Genomic DNA, 17,544 nt, shown 5'->3' with positions numbered 1-17,544 from the left:
ATATTGAGAACAATGTAACCCCCATAGTTGTCAATGGTTTTCAACCTTCTTCATTGCTGAAGTGAAGTCAAGAATTTATATCAGGGAGGAGATGCATGAATGGAAAAGTTCCAACTTCAGGTGTCAATTTCTCTGTGGATGAAGGAGACCTTTGGACCAGCTCAGTGGTGGGTTGCTCTTACCATGCTACTGGTACGCTGATCGCGATCTCTTTGTGCATGTGCCAGACGTGGGCTGTGCATGTGCCTGATGTGCGCTGTGCACACATGCGTGAGCCACCACTCCTGCGACAACCAGCTGCTTGTTGGGGCTTGCCCAGGCACCGCAGACTGTGAGTGCATGCACCAGTGGTGGGATTCAGCCAGTTTGCACCACTTCGGGAGAACCGGTTGGTAACTTTCTGAGCAGTTTGGTGAACTGGTTGTTAGAAGAAATCATTAGGGCAGAGACCCGGTTGTTAAATTATTTGAATCCCACCACTGGCATGCACACTTTGCCGTTTGGCATAAAAACAGCTATAGAGTGCGGGCAGGTGGGTGGGCCAAACAAGCCACTGTACCAGTATGCTCTCAGCTGCTCCCGATCAATACCAGTATGGCTGAACCAGGCTGTACCCATAGCAACCCACCTCTGAACCAGCTGGCCTAACAGGAGAGGGTTCCTGGTTTTGTGTGCCTCTCTTCTTTCTCTGAAGCTGTTTCCATTCAGTGTGGATCAGGGGGTGGGTTGCTGCCGGTCCTCACTGGTCCTCACGAACCGGTTGGTCAACTGACCCGGAAGTTAGTTCCGGAACGCCTGCCCCGTCCCCGGCCCTGTATACCCAGCTCAGAAAAGCAACTCCTGGAAGGTCCTTTGGTGGTGCTGCCTTGTCTTTCAAGCCGCCTCATTTCCAATGGGGGGGGGGGGGGGGAAGAAATTGATCTTTTTTGTCCCTCTCCATGGATCCCCACCCCAACTGGAAATGAGGTGGCTATGAAAGACAAGGGAGTGCGACCCGCACTGCATGTACAGACAGCCAAAGAAGGAACAGGAGAGGAGTTCCAAGCGGGGCTTTTCAAACAGCCGAACTCCTCTCCTGTCCCTTCTTTTGCTGTTTGAACAAGCCGTGCGGGTTGCACTCCCTTGTCCTGACCGCCCCGCTGCCCGCGTACACCTATGCTTTCCAAGGCATGGAGCGATTCCGGAGCCCATCCGTGACCCACGTGGAAAACATAAGCACACATGCACAGCCTGCACAATTACAGTCCCGGAGAGTGGAGACTCTCGGAAGGAAGCCAGAGGCAGCGGGGCAGACGGGTCCCTTGCCCTCAGAGGGAGGAAGGGCCAGTTGGGAGAGAGGCTTTCGTCCTGCTGCCTCTGGTGGACGAAGCGTTACTGGCCCACGGCGAAGATTCTGTCCCTCATCCCGGAGCCTTCAGAACTTGTTCTCATTCGCCCGGGCTTGTGTAGAGGCTTCACTCTCCGGGCCTGTAATTGTGCAGGCTGTGCGTGCACGCATATGTTTTCCACGGGGGTCATGGATGGGCTCTGGTGTTGCTCCACGGCATGGGGCCGTGGCTGGAACACGAGGAACATGAGGGGGACCATCGGGGTCTCATCCTTCTGAAGAGGACCTGTCCCCAAAGATGGCAGATGTGGTGGCATTGGTCTTGGGATGTTCTGCGGAGCCCCCCAGGGAAGAACGCCGCTGCCAGGTACTTTTAACCATATATTTTGCTCCCATGTCTGCAGAATGCTGCAAAAAACCAGGAATACAGGCCAGTGTTGAGTGTTTCAAATGTGATTGGAACACTCAACAAGATGACCACAGTATGTTTGTGTGTGTGTCTGTTTCTGTGTCTATGTTTGTGTGTGTGTGTGTGTGTGTGTGTGTGTGATATAGACAAACAGACAGACAGAGGCACAGAGAGATAGAGGGAATGAGAGACAAACACTGACACAGAGGGAGGGAGGAGAGAGATACACACAAACAGAGAGACACAGAGACACAGAGAGAGAATCACATAGAGAGACACAGAGGGAGGGAGGGAGGGAGGGAGGGAGAGAGAGGCAAACACATACACACACAGACAGACTCACACAGAGGCAGAAAGAGAAAGAAAGGAAGAAAGAAAAAAAGAAAAAGAAAGAAAAAGAGAGAGATGAAAGAAAAAAGAAAAAAGGGACAGAGAGACAAAAGGAAGGAGAGAGAGAGAGAGAGAGAGAGAGAGAGAGAGAGAGAAAACACATAGCCGGCAAGCCACTCCCACCAGGTCACATGGCTGGCAAGCCACTCCCACAAAGAAGGCCACACTCACAGAGTAGGTTCCAAAATCTTTTGAAACCCACCACTGGTGTGGATCAAAAAGCCTGTTTCTTCTTCTTTTTTTATAGTTTTACTGAGGTTTATTTTAACATAAAATACAGTAAAAATAAAGATTAAGAATAGGGGATTGGAGAGAATCTGGTAGAAGTGGCAAGAGGGGAGAAGTACCAGTAGGTGAGTGATTGGACATTCTGATCAGTGAACACTTTGTGACTGTGTGGTGACTTTGCAAACATTATTGACTGTGTCCCCAGAATTCCAGTTGTGTCTGGTATCCCCTAGGAGGTTGCCAAGGGATGCTGCATTCAGATGACCTTTTTCTCTTCAGTGGAGGATGGGCCTCAGCAGAATGTGCCAATATTTGGGCATGAAAGTCAAACCCAGAGACCAACCATTGAGAAATCCATGGCTGTTTTTTATTTTGTTTCATATGAAAGTCAGAACTGGGGTTTAGCCCAACCACGGCAGAATGTAAACAGTGGGGAAGTGTTGTGGCCCAGCAGGAGCCATTGGAGCTGCCACCAGACTCTGACAGCGAGGGGCCCTATGAGTCAGCTCTGGAGGATGTGGAGAACCCTGGGCAGGGTTCCGACTCCAAGCAGGGTGCAGAGAGACTAGTTGGCCACCAGGTGGTGCCTGAGCCTTGGACCAGTGGGGAGGAGACAAGGGAGAGTGATCCAGAAGCCAGCAGTGAGTTGTTCCTGGATGCCCGGCACCGAAGAGCTACTAGGCATCAGGAACAATTACGCAATTACAGGAGGTAATTGTGCTCAGCTGGTGGTCATTAGGCTCCTCTCCAGACTATAAGAAAGACTGCTTGTGCACACACCCCTCTTGCAGGAATCAACACACTGACTAAAGAGAACTGTTGTAACTAACTTGGCAGGCTGGATTGCTGCCAAGGTTTGTCTGAGTTGCTGCCAAGGTCCTTATCTGTTTGTTTGCTTGGCTTTCAGTCACCAAGATTTTGGTCTTGCTATTAAAGGACATTCCAGTTAAGCTTGTCTCGGCATTCGTTACTGGACGGAGGAGGGGGTCAGAACAGGGAAGAATCCTTGGATCTCCATGATCATCTTCTGGCTTCTGGTGAAATTATTTTTTTCTCGTTTGGGGCAAAGTCATAGGATTGTGAATGTTCAGCATTGATTTTATTTACGAATCATGGTTCCCTATTCCATCAACAGAGAGCAGAACAATATGGCTCATTTAAACTGCAGAATTAATAGACCTCCAATACATCATTTGAATGGAAAATTTAGGAGGGGTCTCATCAAAGCCTCATGGATCAAAGTAAACAAACATGCTTAAAAATAACAATAACAAAGGCCAGCTGATTTTAAAGATACTTTTGATTAAAATATTGGTTGGAAATGAATTTCCACCTTGCTTATGTCAATGCTTATTTTCACCTTCTTCATGGGGTGCCTCTGGGATTACTATAAAATAAAAATATGTTTGTTTCTAATTAATAAATGCTTCATGATAACACATATCAGTTGATTTCCAAATAATTGCAATTAATTCCAACAACTAGCCCTTCACTCATTTAATGTTGTTAGGAATCAGATCAAATAAAATGCTGTCCAAAAATCAAAATAAAAGTTCTCAAACCCTGCATAAATCAGAAATTATTGTGCCTCATTATATTTTCCTTACAATTCAGACTGGGTTTAAGTAGGATAATGTAGCATTTGGGGAAAAAGATGCAAGCCAAGAGACCAGCCCCAGAGGCCAAGATGGAGAAGATCTCCACGGCCACCATGGACTTCCCTTTGGTGCTCAGGTAGGTGGGGAGGAAGGAGATCCAAACACTGCAAAAGACCAGCATGCTGAAAGTTATGAACTTGGCTTCATTAAAGCTGTCAGGCAATTTCCTAGCCAGAAAGGCCACAGAGAAACTGACGAAGGCCAGGAAACCCAGGTATGCAAGGACAGTATAAAACATGAAAGCTGAGCCTTCTTTACATTCCAAGATGGCCTCTCCTACCAAGGAGTGGAAGTCCATGTTGGGAAATGGGGGAGAAGTTACCAGCCAGGTGATACAAAGAACGGCTTGGATTAGGGGGCAGGCTAATACAATGGAATTGGTCAGTGGTTTTCCTAAGAGTTTCCTTGCCCTGTTTCCAGGCTTGGTGGCCATGAAGGCCAAAACCACCATGACAGTTTTTGCCAAGACAGAGGAAACTGCAAGAGAAAAGAGAATGGCAAAGGCAGTTTGTCGTAAGAGACAGGTGATGGTCCCTGGTCGACCAATGAAGAGGAAGGAGCAGAGGAAGCAAAAGAGGAGGGAGACCAGGAGGATGTAGGTGAGATCTCGGTTGTTGGCCTTGACGATTGGTGTGTCACGATGTTTAAGGAAAACCACAAGGACTACAGATGTAGTCACAGAGAATAAAAGAGTGAGAGAAACTAAAACGTATCCCAAGTTGTCTTGATAGGCAAGGAAGTGGACCTTCTTCACAATGCAGTGATTCTTCTCCTGGTTTGGATGTTGGTCTTCTGGGCAAGGGTCACACTGCGCTGAATCTGAAATCAAAAGTAATTGTTTAAGAGGGTTTGTCACGACCATCATTCCTCACTTCGGGTAGAGAGAATTACATCCTTCCTGCTGTGGTCAACACAGCAGATGAAGTGATGCACTGTGTACTTTATAGTGCATCAAAAAGGGGGAATCATCCTTCATTCAGGTCAACCCTGGGGATACATTGGGCAGAGATAAAGAGAGGGTCAAAATGGTCAGTTTCCTGGAGGATAAAAAAAAGGTCATCTCCAGCCTTTGGGCAGCCTTCCGCGACTGCTACGGCTTTTACTGACAGATTGCCAATTGTTTCTTTTTTCTCAATTTATACTTATCCCAAACCTGATTGTTCTGTCAGCCAAGAATCCTTGGCTATTTTGTTTGTAGATCCATTATCTGTCTGGCTTCATTTCTCTGCTTTGTCATTCAAATTATTCAGAATTATTTTGCATGACAGAGAACTCTCCTGAGAACTCTGAAAACCTGGAAGCATGTTAATCCTACTAAAAATGGCAAAATAGTAAATTTTTGATCTACAGAAGTCTATCATCCTGGAAGATCTCCATTTGAGGAGTTCCCTACCTGTCTGATTAGAAATGGTTCCTTCTGGACAAGGGTCACATTGGTAGCAGCAAACTGGCTTGCCCTCTGGAACTCTTCTCCTCTCTCCTGCCTGGCACCTTTTCATGCCACACCTGGCAAAGGGCACCTTCTACAAGGGAAAAAGAGAAATGGACCAAGCAATGAATGTGCCTCATTTATTCATTTCTACATTCCTATTTCCGTCTTCAAATATCTTCAAAAGAAAAGGTTCTCCATGGTTCTTCCCAAAAATAGGAGCAGCTCTTGGATGATTCAGGTCAATGACGCTCAAAGCCCAACAAGGGAGGTTGGGAATTGGAATTGTGACCTCAGCATGAAAGGAAAGTTTTATGAATTGAGCTCCATTGATCAAAAATAAAAAAAAATCATACAGATCCAACTAAATGGGAATATTTCATGGAAATCAGTTAGAAGGACCTTCTGCATCCCAGGAGAGAAAGAAAAAATCATTTCCTGAATTTACAACTTTTCCTTCCAGCTCACCTTTGCAGTCCAGATGACTGAATCAGAGTTAATGGTGAAATCCTGGCCTGAGGGAGCCTTGGGATCAATTCCACCAACTTTCCTGGGGACAAAAGAGAGATTGGGGAGGAGAACCCAATTGAGAAGATCATAATGAGAAGATTCCCGTCCATCTTCTGAGAAGGAGACTTCCTCTCCAGCACTGTTGTTGAACTGGATGTTCCTCAAATGGGGAAGAAGCTGAAACAAAAGAGACCTTCTGAAATTGAGTGAAAGCCACAACTGAGTCATCATGGCTTCTATCATTCTGCCATGGCCATCCGTCTTAGGAGATGGTTGCATGTCTGGAATGGTAGAGGAGTTTTTTTGGTGCAGATGGAGCAACACCCAATATTTGTTTCTTTCCTCCAACACTGCAAAGTTTCTTTTTACAATTGGGCATTTGTATCATGGCTTCTTCCATTTCAGGTTTACCATCATGATATCTACATACAAAGATTTTAAGGCCACATTCCAAAAATTCTTTGTATGTCTTGCTCTTGTGATAGGCGGCTATATGAGTTTTTAAATGCTTTCTTTGGCGCGAGGTCTTGGAAATGACAAATGCATTTTAGGGGTGATTAAATAAGTCCTGTCCCACCGTGTCCAGTTCAACTGACTTTCTGTAGCTGAGAGGCCAAGAGAGCAGAATGTAGGAAAGAGAAGACATGAGGCCACAGGGAAAGAGCTCCTTCCCTGGTTTCCCTCTCCCCTCTCCAGAGAGTCTTTGAGGAAGGAAAGCCAGATGAATTTCAGACCAGGGACCCAGGAGGAACACCTTGAGCATTATGTGTGCTGAGGTCACCAGAGGCTGTTTGCACACAGCATGCTGAGCAGTATAACAAATGGCAAACTGAAGAAAAGGAATTGGGTCCCACATGAGTGTAAGCCATAGAAACATAAACCATGGTTAAAATAATTGACTGTCTTTTTAGAGTTTGTATTCAGGTTAGTCAGGATCTATCTATGTATTTAAAAGCATGTGTATATGTGTGTTATGTATGTGCATGGGTAGATATATACTTTCTTTTGAGAGCAGGCAACAATTTCATTTTTAATGTGTGCCGGTGACAAAAAATGACGATAAAGGTCATCACTTCTATCTTCTATCTTCTATCTCCTCTCATTCCCATCCCATCCCTCATATGTCATGTTATATCATGTCATATCTTAGCTTCATTCCTTTCTATCGTCTATCTTCGGTCTTCTGCCTATCTTCTATCTTCTATCTTCTATTTTCTATATCTTCTATCTTCTATCTTCTATCATCTTCTATCATCTTCTATCATCTTCTATCATCTTCTATCTTCTTTCTTCTTTCTTCTTTCTTCTATCTTCTATCTTCTATCTTCTATCTTCTATCTTCTATCTTCTATCTTCTATCTTCTATCTTCTATCGTCTATCGTCTATCTTCTATCATCTTCTATCATCTTCTATCATCTTCTATCATCTTCTATCTTCTATCTTCTATCTTCTATCTTCTATCTTCTATCTTCTATCTTCTATCTTCTATCTTCTATCTTCTATCTTCTATCTTCTATCTTCTATCTTCTATCTTCTATCTTCTATCTTCTATCTTCTATCTTCTATCTTCTATCTTCTATCTTCTATCTTCTATCTTCTATCTTCTTCTATCTTCTATATCTTCTATCTTCTATCTATCTCCTCTCCTCCCCATCCCATTCCATCCCTCATATGTCATGTTATATCATATGTCATATCTTAGCTTCATTCTTTTCTATCTTCTATCTTCTATCTTCTATCCTCTATCCTCTTCTATCTTCTATCTTCTATCTTCTATCTTCTATCTTCTATCTTCTATCTTCTATCTTCTATCTTCTATCTTCTATCTTCTATCTTCTATCTTCTATCTTCTATCTTCTATCTTCTATCTTCTATCTATCTTCTATCTTCTATCTTCTATCTTCTATCTTCTATCTTCTATCTATCTTCTATCTTCTATCTTCTATCTTCTGTCTTCTTCTATCTTCTATATCTTCTATCTTCTATCTATCTCCTCTCCTCCCCATCCCATTCCATCCCTCATATGTCATGTTATATCATATGTCATATCTTAGCTTCATTCTTTTCTATCTTCTATCTTCTATCTTCTATCCTCTATCCTCTATCCTCTTCTATCTTCTATCTATCTTCTATCTTCTATCTTCTATCTTCTATCTTCTATCTTCTATCTTCTATCTTCTATCTTCTATCTTCTATCTTCTATCTTCTATCTTCTATCTTCTATCTTCTATCTTCTATCTTCTATCTTCTATCTTCTATCTTCTATCTTCTATCTTCTATCTTCTATCTATCTTCTATCTTCTATCTTCTATCTTCTATCTTCTATCTTCTATCTTCTATCTTCTATCTTCTATCTTCTATCTATCTTCTATCTTCTATCTTCTATCTTCTGTCTTCTTCTATCTTCTATATCTTCTATCTTCTATCTATCTCCTCTCCTCCCCATCCCATTCCATCCCTCATATGTCATGTTATATCATATGTCATATCTTAGCTTCATTCTTTTCTATCTTCTATCTTCTATCCTCTATCCTCTATCCTCTTCTATCTTCTATCTTCTATCTTCTATCTTCTATCTTCTATCTTCTATCTTCTATCTTCTATCTTCTATCTTCTATCTTCTATCTTCTATCTTCTATCTTCTATCTATCTTCTATCTTCTATCTTCTATCTTCTATCTTCTATCTTCTATCTTCTATCTTCTATCTTCTATCTTCTATCTTCTATCTTCTATCGTCTATCGTCTATCGTCTATCGTCTATCGTCTATCTTCTATCTTCTATCTTCTATCTTCTATCCTCTATCCTCTATCCTCTATCCTCTTCTATCTTCTATCTTCTATCTTCTATCTTCTATCTTCTATCTTCCATCTTCCATCTTCCATCTTCCATCTTCCATCTTCCATCTTCCATCTTCCATCTTCCATCTTCCATCTTCCATCTTCCATCTTCTATCTTCTATCTTCTATCTTCTATTCTATCTTCTTTCTATCTTCTTTCTATCTTCTATCTTCTATCTATCTTCTATCTATCTTCTATCTATCTTCTATCTTCTATCTTCTATCTTCTATCTTCTATCTTCTATCTATCTTCTATCTTCTATCTTCTATCTTCTATCTTCTATCTATCTTCTATCTTCTATCTTCTATCTTCTATCTTCTATCTTCTATCTTCTATCTTCTTCTATCTTCTATATCTTCTATCTTCTATCTATCTCCTCTCCTCCCCATCCCATTCCATCCCTCATATGTCATGTTATATCATATGTCATATCTTAGCTTCATTCTTTTCTATCTTCTATCTTCTATCTTCTATCCTCTATCCTCTATCCTCTATCCTCTATCCTCTATCCTCTTCTATCTTCTATCTTCTATCTTCTATCTTCTATCTTCTATCTTCTATCTTCTATCTTCTATCTTCTATCTTCTATCTTCTATCTTCTATCTTCTATCTATCTTCTATCTTCTATCTTCTATCTTCTATCTTCTATCTTCTATCTTCTATCTTCTATCTTCTATCTTCTATCTTCTATCTTCTATCTTCTATCTTCTATCTTCTATCTTCTATCTTCTATCGTCTATCGTCTATCGTCTATCGTCTATCTTCTATCTTCTATCTTCTATCTTCTATCTTCTATCTTCTATCCTCTATCCTCTATCCTCTATCCTCTATCCTCTATCCTCTATCCTCTTCTATCTTCTATCTTCTATCTTCCATCTTCCATCTTCCATCTTCCATCTTCCATCTTCCATCTTCCATCTTCCATCTTCCATCTTCCATCTTCCATCTTCCATCTTCCATCTTCCATCTTCCATCTTCCATCTTCCATCTTCCATCTTCCATCTTCCATCTTCCATCTTCCATCTTCTATTCTATCTTCTATCTTCTATCTTCTATCTTCTATCTTCTATCTTCTATCTTCTATCTATCTTCTATCTATCTTCTATCTATCTTCTTTCTATCTTCTATCTATCTTCTATCTATCTTCTATCTATCTTCTATCTTCTATCTTCTATCTTCTATCTTCTATCTTCTATCTTCTATCTTCTATCTTCTATCTTCTATCTTCTATCTTCTATCTTCTATCTTCTATCTATCTTCTATCTTCTATCTTCTATCTTCTATCTTCTATCTTCTATCGTCTATCGTCTATCGTCTATCGTCTATCGTCTATCTTCTATCTTCTATCTTCTATCTTCTATCTTCTATCTTCTATCTTCTATCTTCTATCTTCTATCTTCTATCTTCTATCTTCTATCTTCTATCTTCTATCGTCTATCGTCTATCGTCTATCGTCTATCGTCTATCGTCTATCTTCTATCTTCTATCTTCTATCTTCTATCTTCTATCTTCTATCTTCTATCTTCTATCTTCTATCTTCTATCCTCTATCCTCTATCCTCTATCCTCTATCCTCTATCCTCTATCCTCTTCTATCTTCTATCTTCTATCTTCTATCTTCTATCTTCTATCTTCTATCTTCTATCTTCTATCTTCTATCTTCTATCTTCTATCTTCTATCTATCTTCTATCGTCTATCGTCTATCGTCTATCGTCTATCGTCTATCGTCTATCGTCTATCGTCTATCTTCTATCTTCTATTCTATCTTCTATCTTCTATCTTCTATCTTCTATCTTCTATCTTCTATCTATCTTCTATCTTCTATCTTCTATCTTCTATCTTCTATCTTCTATCGTCTATCGTCTATCGTCTATCGTCTATCGTCTATCGTCTATCGTCTATCGTCTATCGTCTATCTTCTATCTTCTATCTTCTATCTTCTATCCTCTATCCTCTATCCTCTATCCTCTTCTTCTATCTTCTATCTTCTATCTTCTATCTTCTATCTTCTATCTTCTATCTTCTATCTTCTATCTTCTATCTATCTTCTATCTTCTATCTTCTATCTATCTTCTATCTTCTATCTTCTATCTTCTATCTTCTATCTTCTATCTTCTATCTTCTATCTTCTATCTTCTATCTTCTATCTTCTATCTTCTATCTTCTATCTTCTATCTTCTATCTTCTATCTTCTATCTTCTATCTTCTATTCTATCTTCTATCTTCTATCTTCTATCTATCTTCTATCTATCTTCTATCTATCTTCTATCTATCTTCTATCTATCTTCTATCTATCTTCTATCTTCTATCTTCTATCTTCTATCTTCTATCATCTTCTTCTATCTTCTATATCTTCTATCTTCTATCTATCTCCTCTCCTCCCCATCCCATTCCATCCCTCATATGTCATGTTATATCATATGTCATATCTTAGCTTCATTCTTTTCTATCTTCTATCTTCTATCTTCTATCGTCTATCTTCTATCTTCTATCTATCTTCTATCTTCTATCTTCTATCTTCTATCTTCTATCTTCTATCTTCTATCTTCTATCTTCTATCTATCTTCTATCTCCGCTCCTCTCCTTCCCATCTCATCCCATCTCATCCCTCATGTCATGTCATGTCATATGTCATATGTCACATGTCACATCTTAGCTTCATTCCCTTCCCCTCTTCCCTTCCCTTCCCTTCCCTTCCCTCGTCCTGCCACACCTCACCTCATCTTACATGCTAAGAGAAAGTGGGGTGGTTACGTATACATACTCACTCAAAGCTCAGCCCATTGACATTTCTTGCACAAGGTACCCAGATTGTCAGCTTGCTCTGGGCTGACACCTCCTCTCTGGAATGGTGACAACACAACCACCACCATTATACTTACCGTAATTTGTATTATTGTTGTTTTAACTAATTTCAGTTTCATTCTGTTCTGAAATGTTTTGACATGGCCGCATAAAGGTGCTTGATCAGTAATTCAAGAAAGACCTGTGGGAAGATTCCTCTCTAAAGATCCATGCATTGGATAAAAGGTGACCAGGATTACCTTCCATGATTGAATATTTGAAATCTTTTTCCCAAGCCTCTTCATGGTTGGTCTCATTGCAGATCCGTGCATGGCTTGTAATGCGTGTGCCACAGCATGAATGGCATTGTAGATATTGTAACTCTCACCTGACATGCTTGTTTCAAATACGTAAGTCGGAAGATTCTGTATATTCTCCTTCCCTGTACATCGTTTATTCTTTTTTGGGGGGAACTGACCTGGTTTGTGGATCTTGCAACCAAAGACCAATTCCCACCATAGTGGGAGAAAAACATCCCCTTGTGGATTCAAAGGATCTAAAGACCGAAGGAAATAGATGAATTCTGGGACATCCCCAGTATGGTCCCTAAAATGCAAAGCCCCATGTAAGGGCTTTATAAGCTGCAATATTAACTCCATTCCAACCACGCTAAGATTCCAACAGGAAGTTAAAATCCAAACCCTTTGAAATGCTGTCTTTGTCCTTTGTACATAAAGATACACAGCCGCCAGTACATTAGAAACGCCATTGGTGTCTGCAAACACAATAATAACTTCAGCTTTAATCCAAGTTTTGAAAATAAGTTGTAATTCTGAAACTAACTGTTTACTAAGACGGCCAGTTGTCACCATTGCAGTGAAGGCTACGCAGATCTCCTCCTCCTTCAGCATTGGCATCAGAGATGAGATGAAATGTTCTCCACTGTCATCTTTAGAGACCACAAGTCCAACCCAGTTCCACTGGAAATGCAGGAGTAGCTGGACCAAACCCACATATTGAGGAAATTCTTTGGGATTAATCCGAAAGAAGGAAGGATAAACTTTTCTGTCTCCTCTAGAGAATTGAAAGCCAACACCAAGCTGGAGAAAGTGAGATTCTTGTGTCAAAGACGAAATTTTATGGTGACTTTAGGGATCTCCTTTGTGTGGTTCATTGCCCCACCAGTCAGGCTGACTCAGTTTGAGTGGCAAGCTTAGCTTCTTCCCTTCTTGGGAAGAACCATCAGTTACATATTTTGCCTGGTTGTGACAGGGCAGAAGAGAAGGGAAGAAACCACCAACCTGATACAGACAGTAAACTGCCTTGGAGGATGGCTACGCTTTCATGAATAATCTATTATGAAGAGATTGCTTGTATCGCATTTCAGCATTATGACATTGTGTATCTCCTTGGGGTTAAATAAAACACAAGTGGATACATAAGATATATATGCACCAACTACAGAGGTATTCAACCAGTAGATGGCAGTGTTTACAAGTTTGGATCTACAGTATATACTCTATACTCTTTTGTTCTAAGTAGAGTTTCCTGTTACAGTTAAAATAGTTGTTCAGTAAAACACATGGTGACTGTGCTCTTTGTTTGCTCTGCGGTGCTATATATATATGTCAACCCTGAAGGTGACCTGACCAAAGCCATCTTGGAGCTTCAGTGCTGCCACACTCCAGCTGAGGGATCAGGAGTGGGGATTAGAGATAGCTGGGACTTTGTAGCCAAAATAAAATATTTTCTCTTGGGAACCAAAGACATTCCCACACCTGCCCAGAGGAAGGAGGAGTGAAGTCACCAGGCAACTGGACAGTGCCTTTGTCAGGCTTAAAAGCCATCTTTTACATTGGGCCTCAAGCCTATTGTATGGTAGGAAACTGGGCAGGAGGATTGTATGGAGTATGGGAGATATCTAATCAAAATAACATTCTTTCTCAGAGAGTCAAGGTCATTTGGCCCCTCCATCTGAAGTGGCATGAGTGGGAGGAACAATCTCCTGGGACAGAGACTGATTGGACCATGTGATGGACATGTGGGGGCTGGGCAGGGTCTTGAACTTTCAAGTGGGTGGGGAAAACCTGAGAGGTTTCATATTCGGGGTTTCCCAGATGTGCCAACATGGCTTCTTTAATAAATTGGAACTTTGGGGAATCTCTAGCATTTGATTGAGGATGCTATTTGGAACTTTGGCAGCCTTAACTGGACCATGTGATTAATTATTTGGGGTTGGGGGGAAACGTTCACTTTTAATTAGGTGAAAACCAGGGGAACCTTCAGAGTTTGGTTTTCACCAGAACTGTGCCAATATGATGGATCCAATAAAACTATTCTTTGAGGATTCTACTTGTCTCGGAGTTTGGTTTGCTTTGGGTGTATTAAGTTTGAGTTTGAGTTTCATTTTATTTATATGCCGCCCTATTCCCAGCGGGACTCAGGGCGGCGCACAAACCCAAGGAGGGGAAGGGAAACACAAACTACACAAAAAGTATAGGGCATATAAAAACAACCAACAGCCACACGATTCGAAAGGGGAAGGGAACTCATCGACCCCAGGCCTGCCGACACAGCCAGGTTTTAACGGCTTTTTGGAAGGCCTGGAGAGAGGTGAGGGTCCGAATCTCTGCGGGGAGCTCGTTCCAAAGGGCCGGAGCCGCCACAGAAAAGGCCCTCCCCCGGGTTGTGGCCATTTGTCATTGGCTAGTAGACGGAACCCGGAGGAGGCCTAATCTGTGTGATCTAATGGGTCTTTGGGAGGTAATTGGCAGCAGGCCAATTACTTGGAACCCTGACAATATAAACAGAGTGACATAAACTTCCATGCCAAAGATCCTTTAGTTTCTGTGCATGTTCCTATCATTTGTCTATTCCATACTGCTTCCAGTGGCTACCTCTTACCTGGGGGACTTTGAATGTGCTGAAGATGGAGGCCATCTGCCTTGAGGATTTAGGATCGAGACCGCCAATGATAGACAGCAGAGTGTCCTGCCTGTCACATTCATAACCTGGAACTAGTTTGTAACGTCCACAGAGCAGGGAGAAACTGAATAAGGAAATCGTCCTCTTCAACTTGTGATTGTCATAAATGTGGAAGCCAAGGGTGAGGTTGGGGAGGAGAACCAGATCCTTGTTGACCTCTCTGACTCCAAACATCAAGGCCAAAAATTGCTGGAAGTTCTTGGGTATGATTCTATAGTGAAAGAAACATTAACATATTTCTGAGTGCTGGGAGAATTTGCCTTACCTTGCTTTTTTTTTTTTAATTTTGGAGCAGAAACCATTTTTTAATTGGGTTTGGTTCATCTAAAATAGATTATTTGATTGAATTTGGCTTTGTGAGAAAAGAAAAGACCCAACTCGTCCATATCGTGGACCATTTTATATCCCTCTCCCTTTCCTCTCTTCTTCACTTTGCTCCAAGGGCTCTAATCCTCCCAATTGCTCTGCCCGTCACATTCATAACCTGGAACTAATTTGTAATGTCCACAGAGCAGAGAGAAGCTGAGTAAAGAAAGCATCCATTCTATCTGGTAACTGTCATACATGTTGAATCCAAGGGTGAGGTTGTGGAGGAAAACCAGATCCTTGTTGACCTCTCTGACTTCAAACATCAAGGTCAAAAATTGCTGTGTGTGTGTGTGTGTGTGTGTTATGGATGGCATTGAGGTCAGACAACACACTTCACGGAAGCTCCATGGGGCTGTCAAAATCCCAGCTGCATGGTGGTCCTAATTAGATCTGAATTGCCTTGTAAGGGTGATAAACAAAGAGAGCACACTCTGTGGGTCTCAGGGATCCTGCAAACCCCCTGACTGATCCCGAGAAAGCTCTCCAAACTGACAGCTGGGAAAGTGGCCATTGCTAGCTGCTAGGAAGCTGGGGCAGCCACTGGAAGAGTGGAAGTGGAAAGGAAGGTGTGATTCGATCTAGGTGAGATATTATTAATAGAGGGTTTTTCTAAACTGGGGAACAACAGAGAAGAGCGTGATTCAAAAAAGGAGGTGGGATTTGTTCTTTCACCTCTGGAAGAAAAGCTGCAAGGAAGGCTTTTGAAGCCATTATAAAGAAAGGAACTGGCTTATTAGGAATTGCTTGAGGAGTAAAATGAGAAATCTAGAATAGCAATAGCAATAGCAGTAGACTTATATACCGCTTCATAGGGCTTTCAGCCCTCTCTAAGCGGTTTACAGAGTCAGCATATTGCCCCCAACAATCTGGGTCCTCATTTTACCCACCTCGGAAGGATGGAAGGCTGAGTCAACCCTGAGCCGGTGAGATTTGAACCGCTGAACTGCTGATCTAGCAGTAGCCTGCAGTGCTGCATTTAACCACTGCGCCACCTTGGCTCTCATTTGTGCCAAGATGTATAATAGCATCAACATCACAGTCTTTACTTGCATTCTTGACTATCTTAAGAATACACCTCTTGTCTCTGTTGTCAGTAGCACCTGGCAAACACCTGACCTCTTTTAAAACCTCCATATCCTTTCCTAAATTTACAAAGTTGAAACTTTGATTTTTGTTATTTGGGTGTGTTTTTCTATCAGCACTATCAGTCACTCAGAAGATTGTCAGACCTCTTAGAGAAGGGGGAGAACCATCTAGCTATATCTGCCAGCCCTTCTAGGCAAAATAAATAAATAAATAGTCTGAATAACTGGATGCAAAATACAAAGCAGAAAACGAAAGTCAAAGAGCTGAAAACATTCTTGTCCCAGACTAACCAATAGGATAATCAATATTGAAGGATGTTTTTGATATTCCATGACATGCAAAGTATTCCTGATTTCAGATGATTATCTTAACTTTTAAATTGGGAACTACTGCTTAATATAATAGTTACTATACGAACTTTGTTTTTCTTATATAGCCGAGGTGGCGCAGTGGTTAGAGTGCAGTACTGCAGGCTACTTTAGCTGACTGCTAGTTCGGCAGTTCGGCGGTTCAAATCTCACTGGCTCAGGGTTGACTCAGCCTTCCATCCTTCCGAGGTGGGTAAAATGAGGACCCGGATTATTTGGGGCAATATGCTGACTCTGTAAACCGCTTAGAGAGGGCTGAAAGCCCTATGAAGCAGTATATAAGTCTAACTGCTATTGCTATTGCTATTATAAACATCACATTTTATAACTTGCCTTAAGATATGTAGTGAAAGAGGAAGAAAGAGGTGACCAGAGCAACAGTGCCATCTAGAGTGGAAAGTGCAAACTGGAAGATACAAGAGAGAAAGAAGGGAAGTAGCCTTGAGAGTCTGTGAACTAAACTGATAAGAAGTTGTTTTGTCTGAAAAAAATAAGATATGTAGTGGAATACTGAAATCTTTTTTTAAAAATAGTGCAGCACTTGGAACTTAAAAGGGAAATGTATGACAAAACTGCACAAGGGACTTCCCTTGCTTTTTGAACAAGGTTTTTCTTCTTTTTTGGTTGCTGCTCTGTAAACTCTCTTTTTGGATATAATTGGTGATTGTATTTTTGAGTCTTGGTGAGCTGATTTGGATTATAAATTGCTATTTTATCAACTTTTTTTCTTTTTTGTGACAAATCTCACTGCTGTTTTGTGAACTTTCTTTTTGAAGATAAACAACTGGTGGATATAATTTTTGCAGTTTGGTAGACCAATTTGGATTACAAATTACTACCAGAGGTATATTTGGATTAGGGTTTGAAGAACCTAAAGACAAGAAGTATTCCATAAAATTGGATTTGGATTACAAATAATAATTTCATCTTTCCCTTGGATTATAATTGAATTACGTTACTGATTTTTGGTGGATTACAAATACTAATATATTTAAATATGAAGAAAAAAACCTCAGCACCTTCCTCAGCATCCTTGTTGGTGGCTTCAAGCCCCACTGGTCAGAGAACATGGGATGTCATGCTTCAACAGGAAAATACTAATGTTGCACAAACAGAATTAAAATCCAAGATACAAGCTCTCCATGGTGGCATGAAGAAAA

At 41.2% G+C, this 17,544-nt stretch overlaps 1 protein-coding gene across 1 annotated transcript; it reads right to left on the bottom strand.

Annotated features, from left to right (window-relative positions):
- Positions 1–3,926: 3,926 nt before the first annotated feature.
- Positions 3,927–14,735, bottom strand: LOC116507179 (vomeronasal type-2 receptor 26-like). The gene is made up of 5 exons (XM_032215150.1): positions 14,481–14,735; positions 12,420–12,574; positions 5,910–5,991; positions 5,406–5,466; positions 3,927–4,831 (listed from the first exon to the last, which is right to left on the bottom strand). Exons 1-5 carry the CDS (start codon positions 14,733–14,735, stop codon positions 3,927–3,929), a joined length of 1,458 nt encoding a protein of 485 aa, XP_032071041.1.
- Between the last annotated feature and the right edge of the window lie 2,809 nt (positions 14,736–17,544).

The sequence above is a fragment of the Thamnophis elegans genome, chromosome 1 (assembly GCF_009769535.1).
Source record: "Thamnophis elegans isolate rThaEle1 chromosome 1, rThaEle1.pri, whole genome shotgun sequence".
Taxonomy (NCBI): Eukaryota; Metazoa; Chordata; class Lepidosauria; order Squamata; family Colubridae; genus Thamnophis; species Thamnophis elegans.
This window is presented reverse-complemented; position numbering and strand designations above follow the sequence as displayed.

Bases quoted from the DNA above. Each gene is read 5' to 3' on its own strand.
- LOC116507179 (XM_032215150.1), bottom strand. From the start codon at position 14,735: ATGTTTGGAGTCAGAGAGGTCAACAAGGATCTGGTTCTCCTCCCCAAC. The intron at 5,467-5,909 runs GTGAGCTGGAAG...GTTCCAGAGGGC, and splicing joins CAGTCATCTGGACTGCAAAG to AAGCCAGTTTGCTGCTACCA. The intron at 4,832-5,405 runs GTAGGGAACTCC...TTTTGATTTCAG, and splicing joins AACCATTTCTAATCAGACAG to ATTCAGCGCAGTGTGACCCT.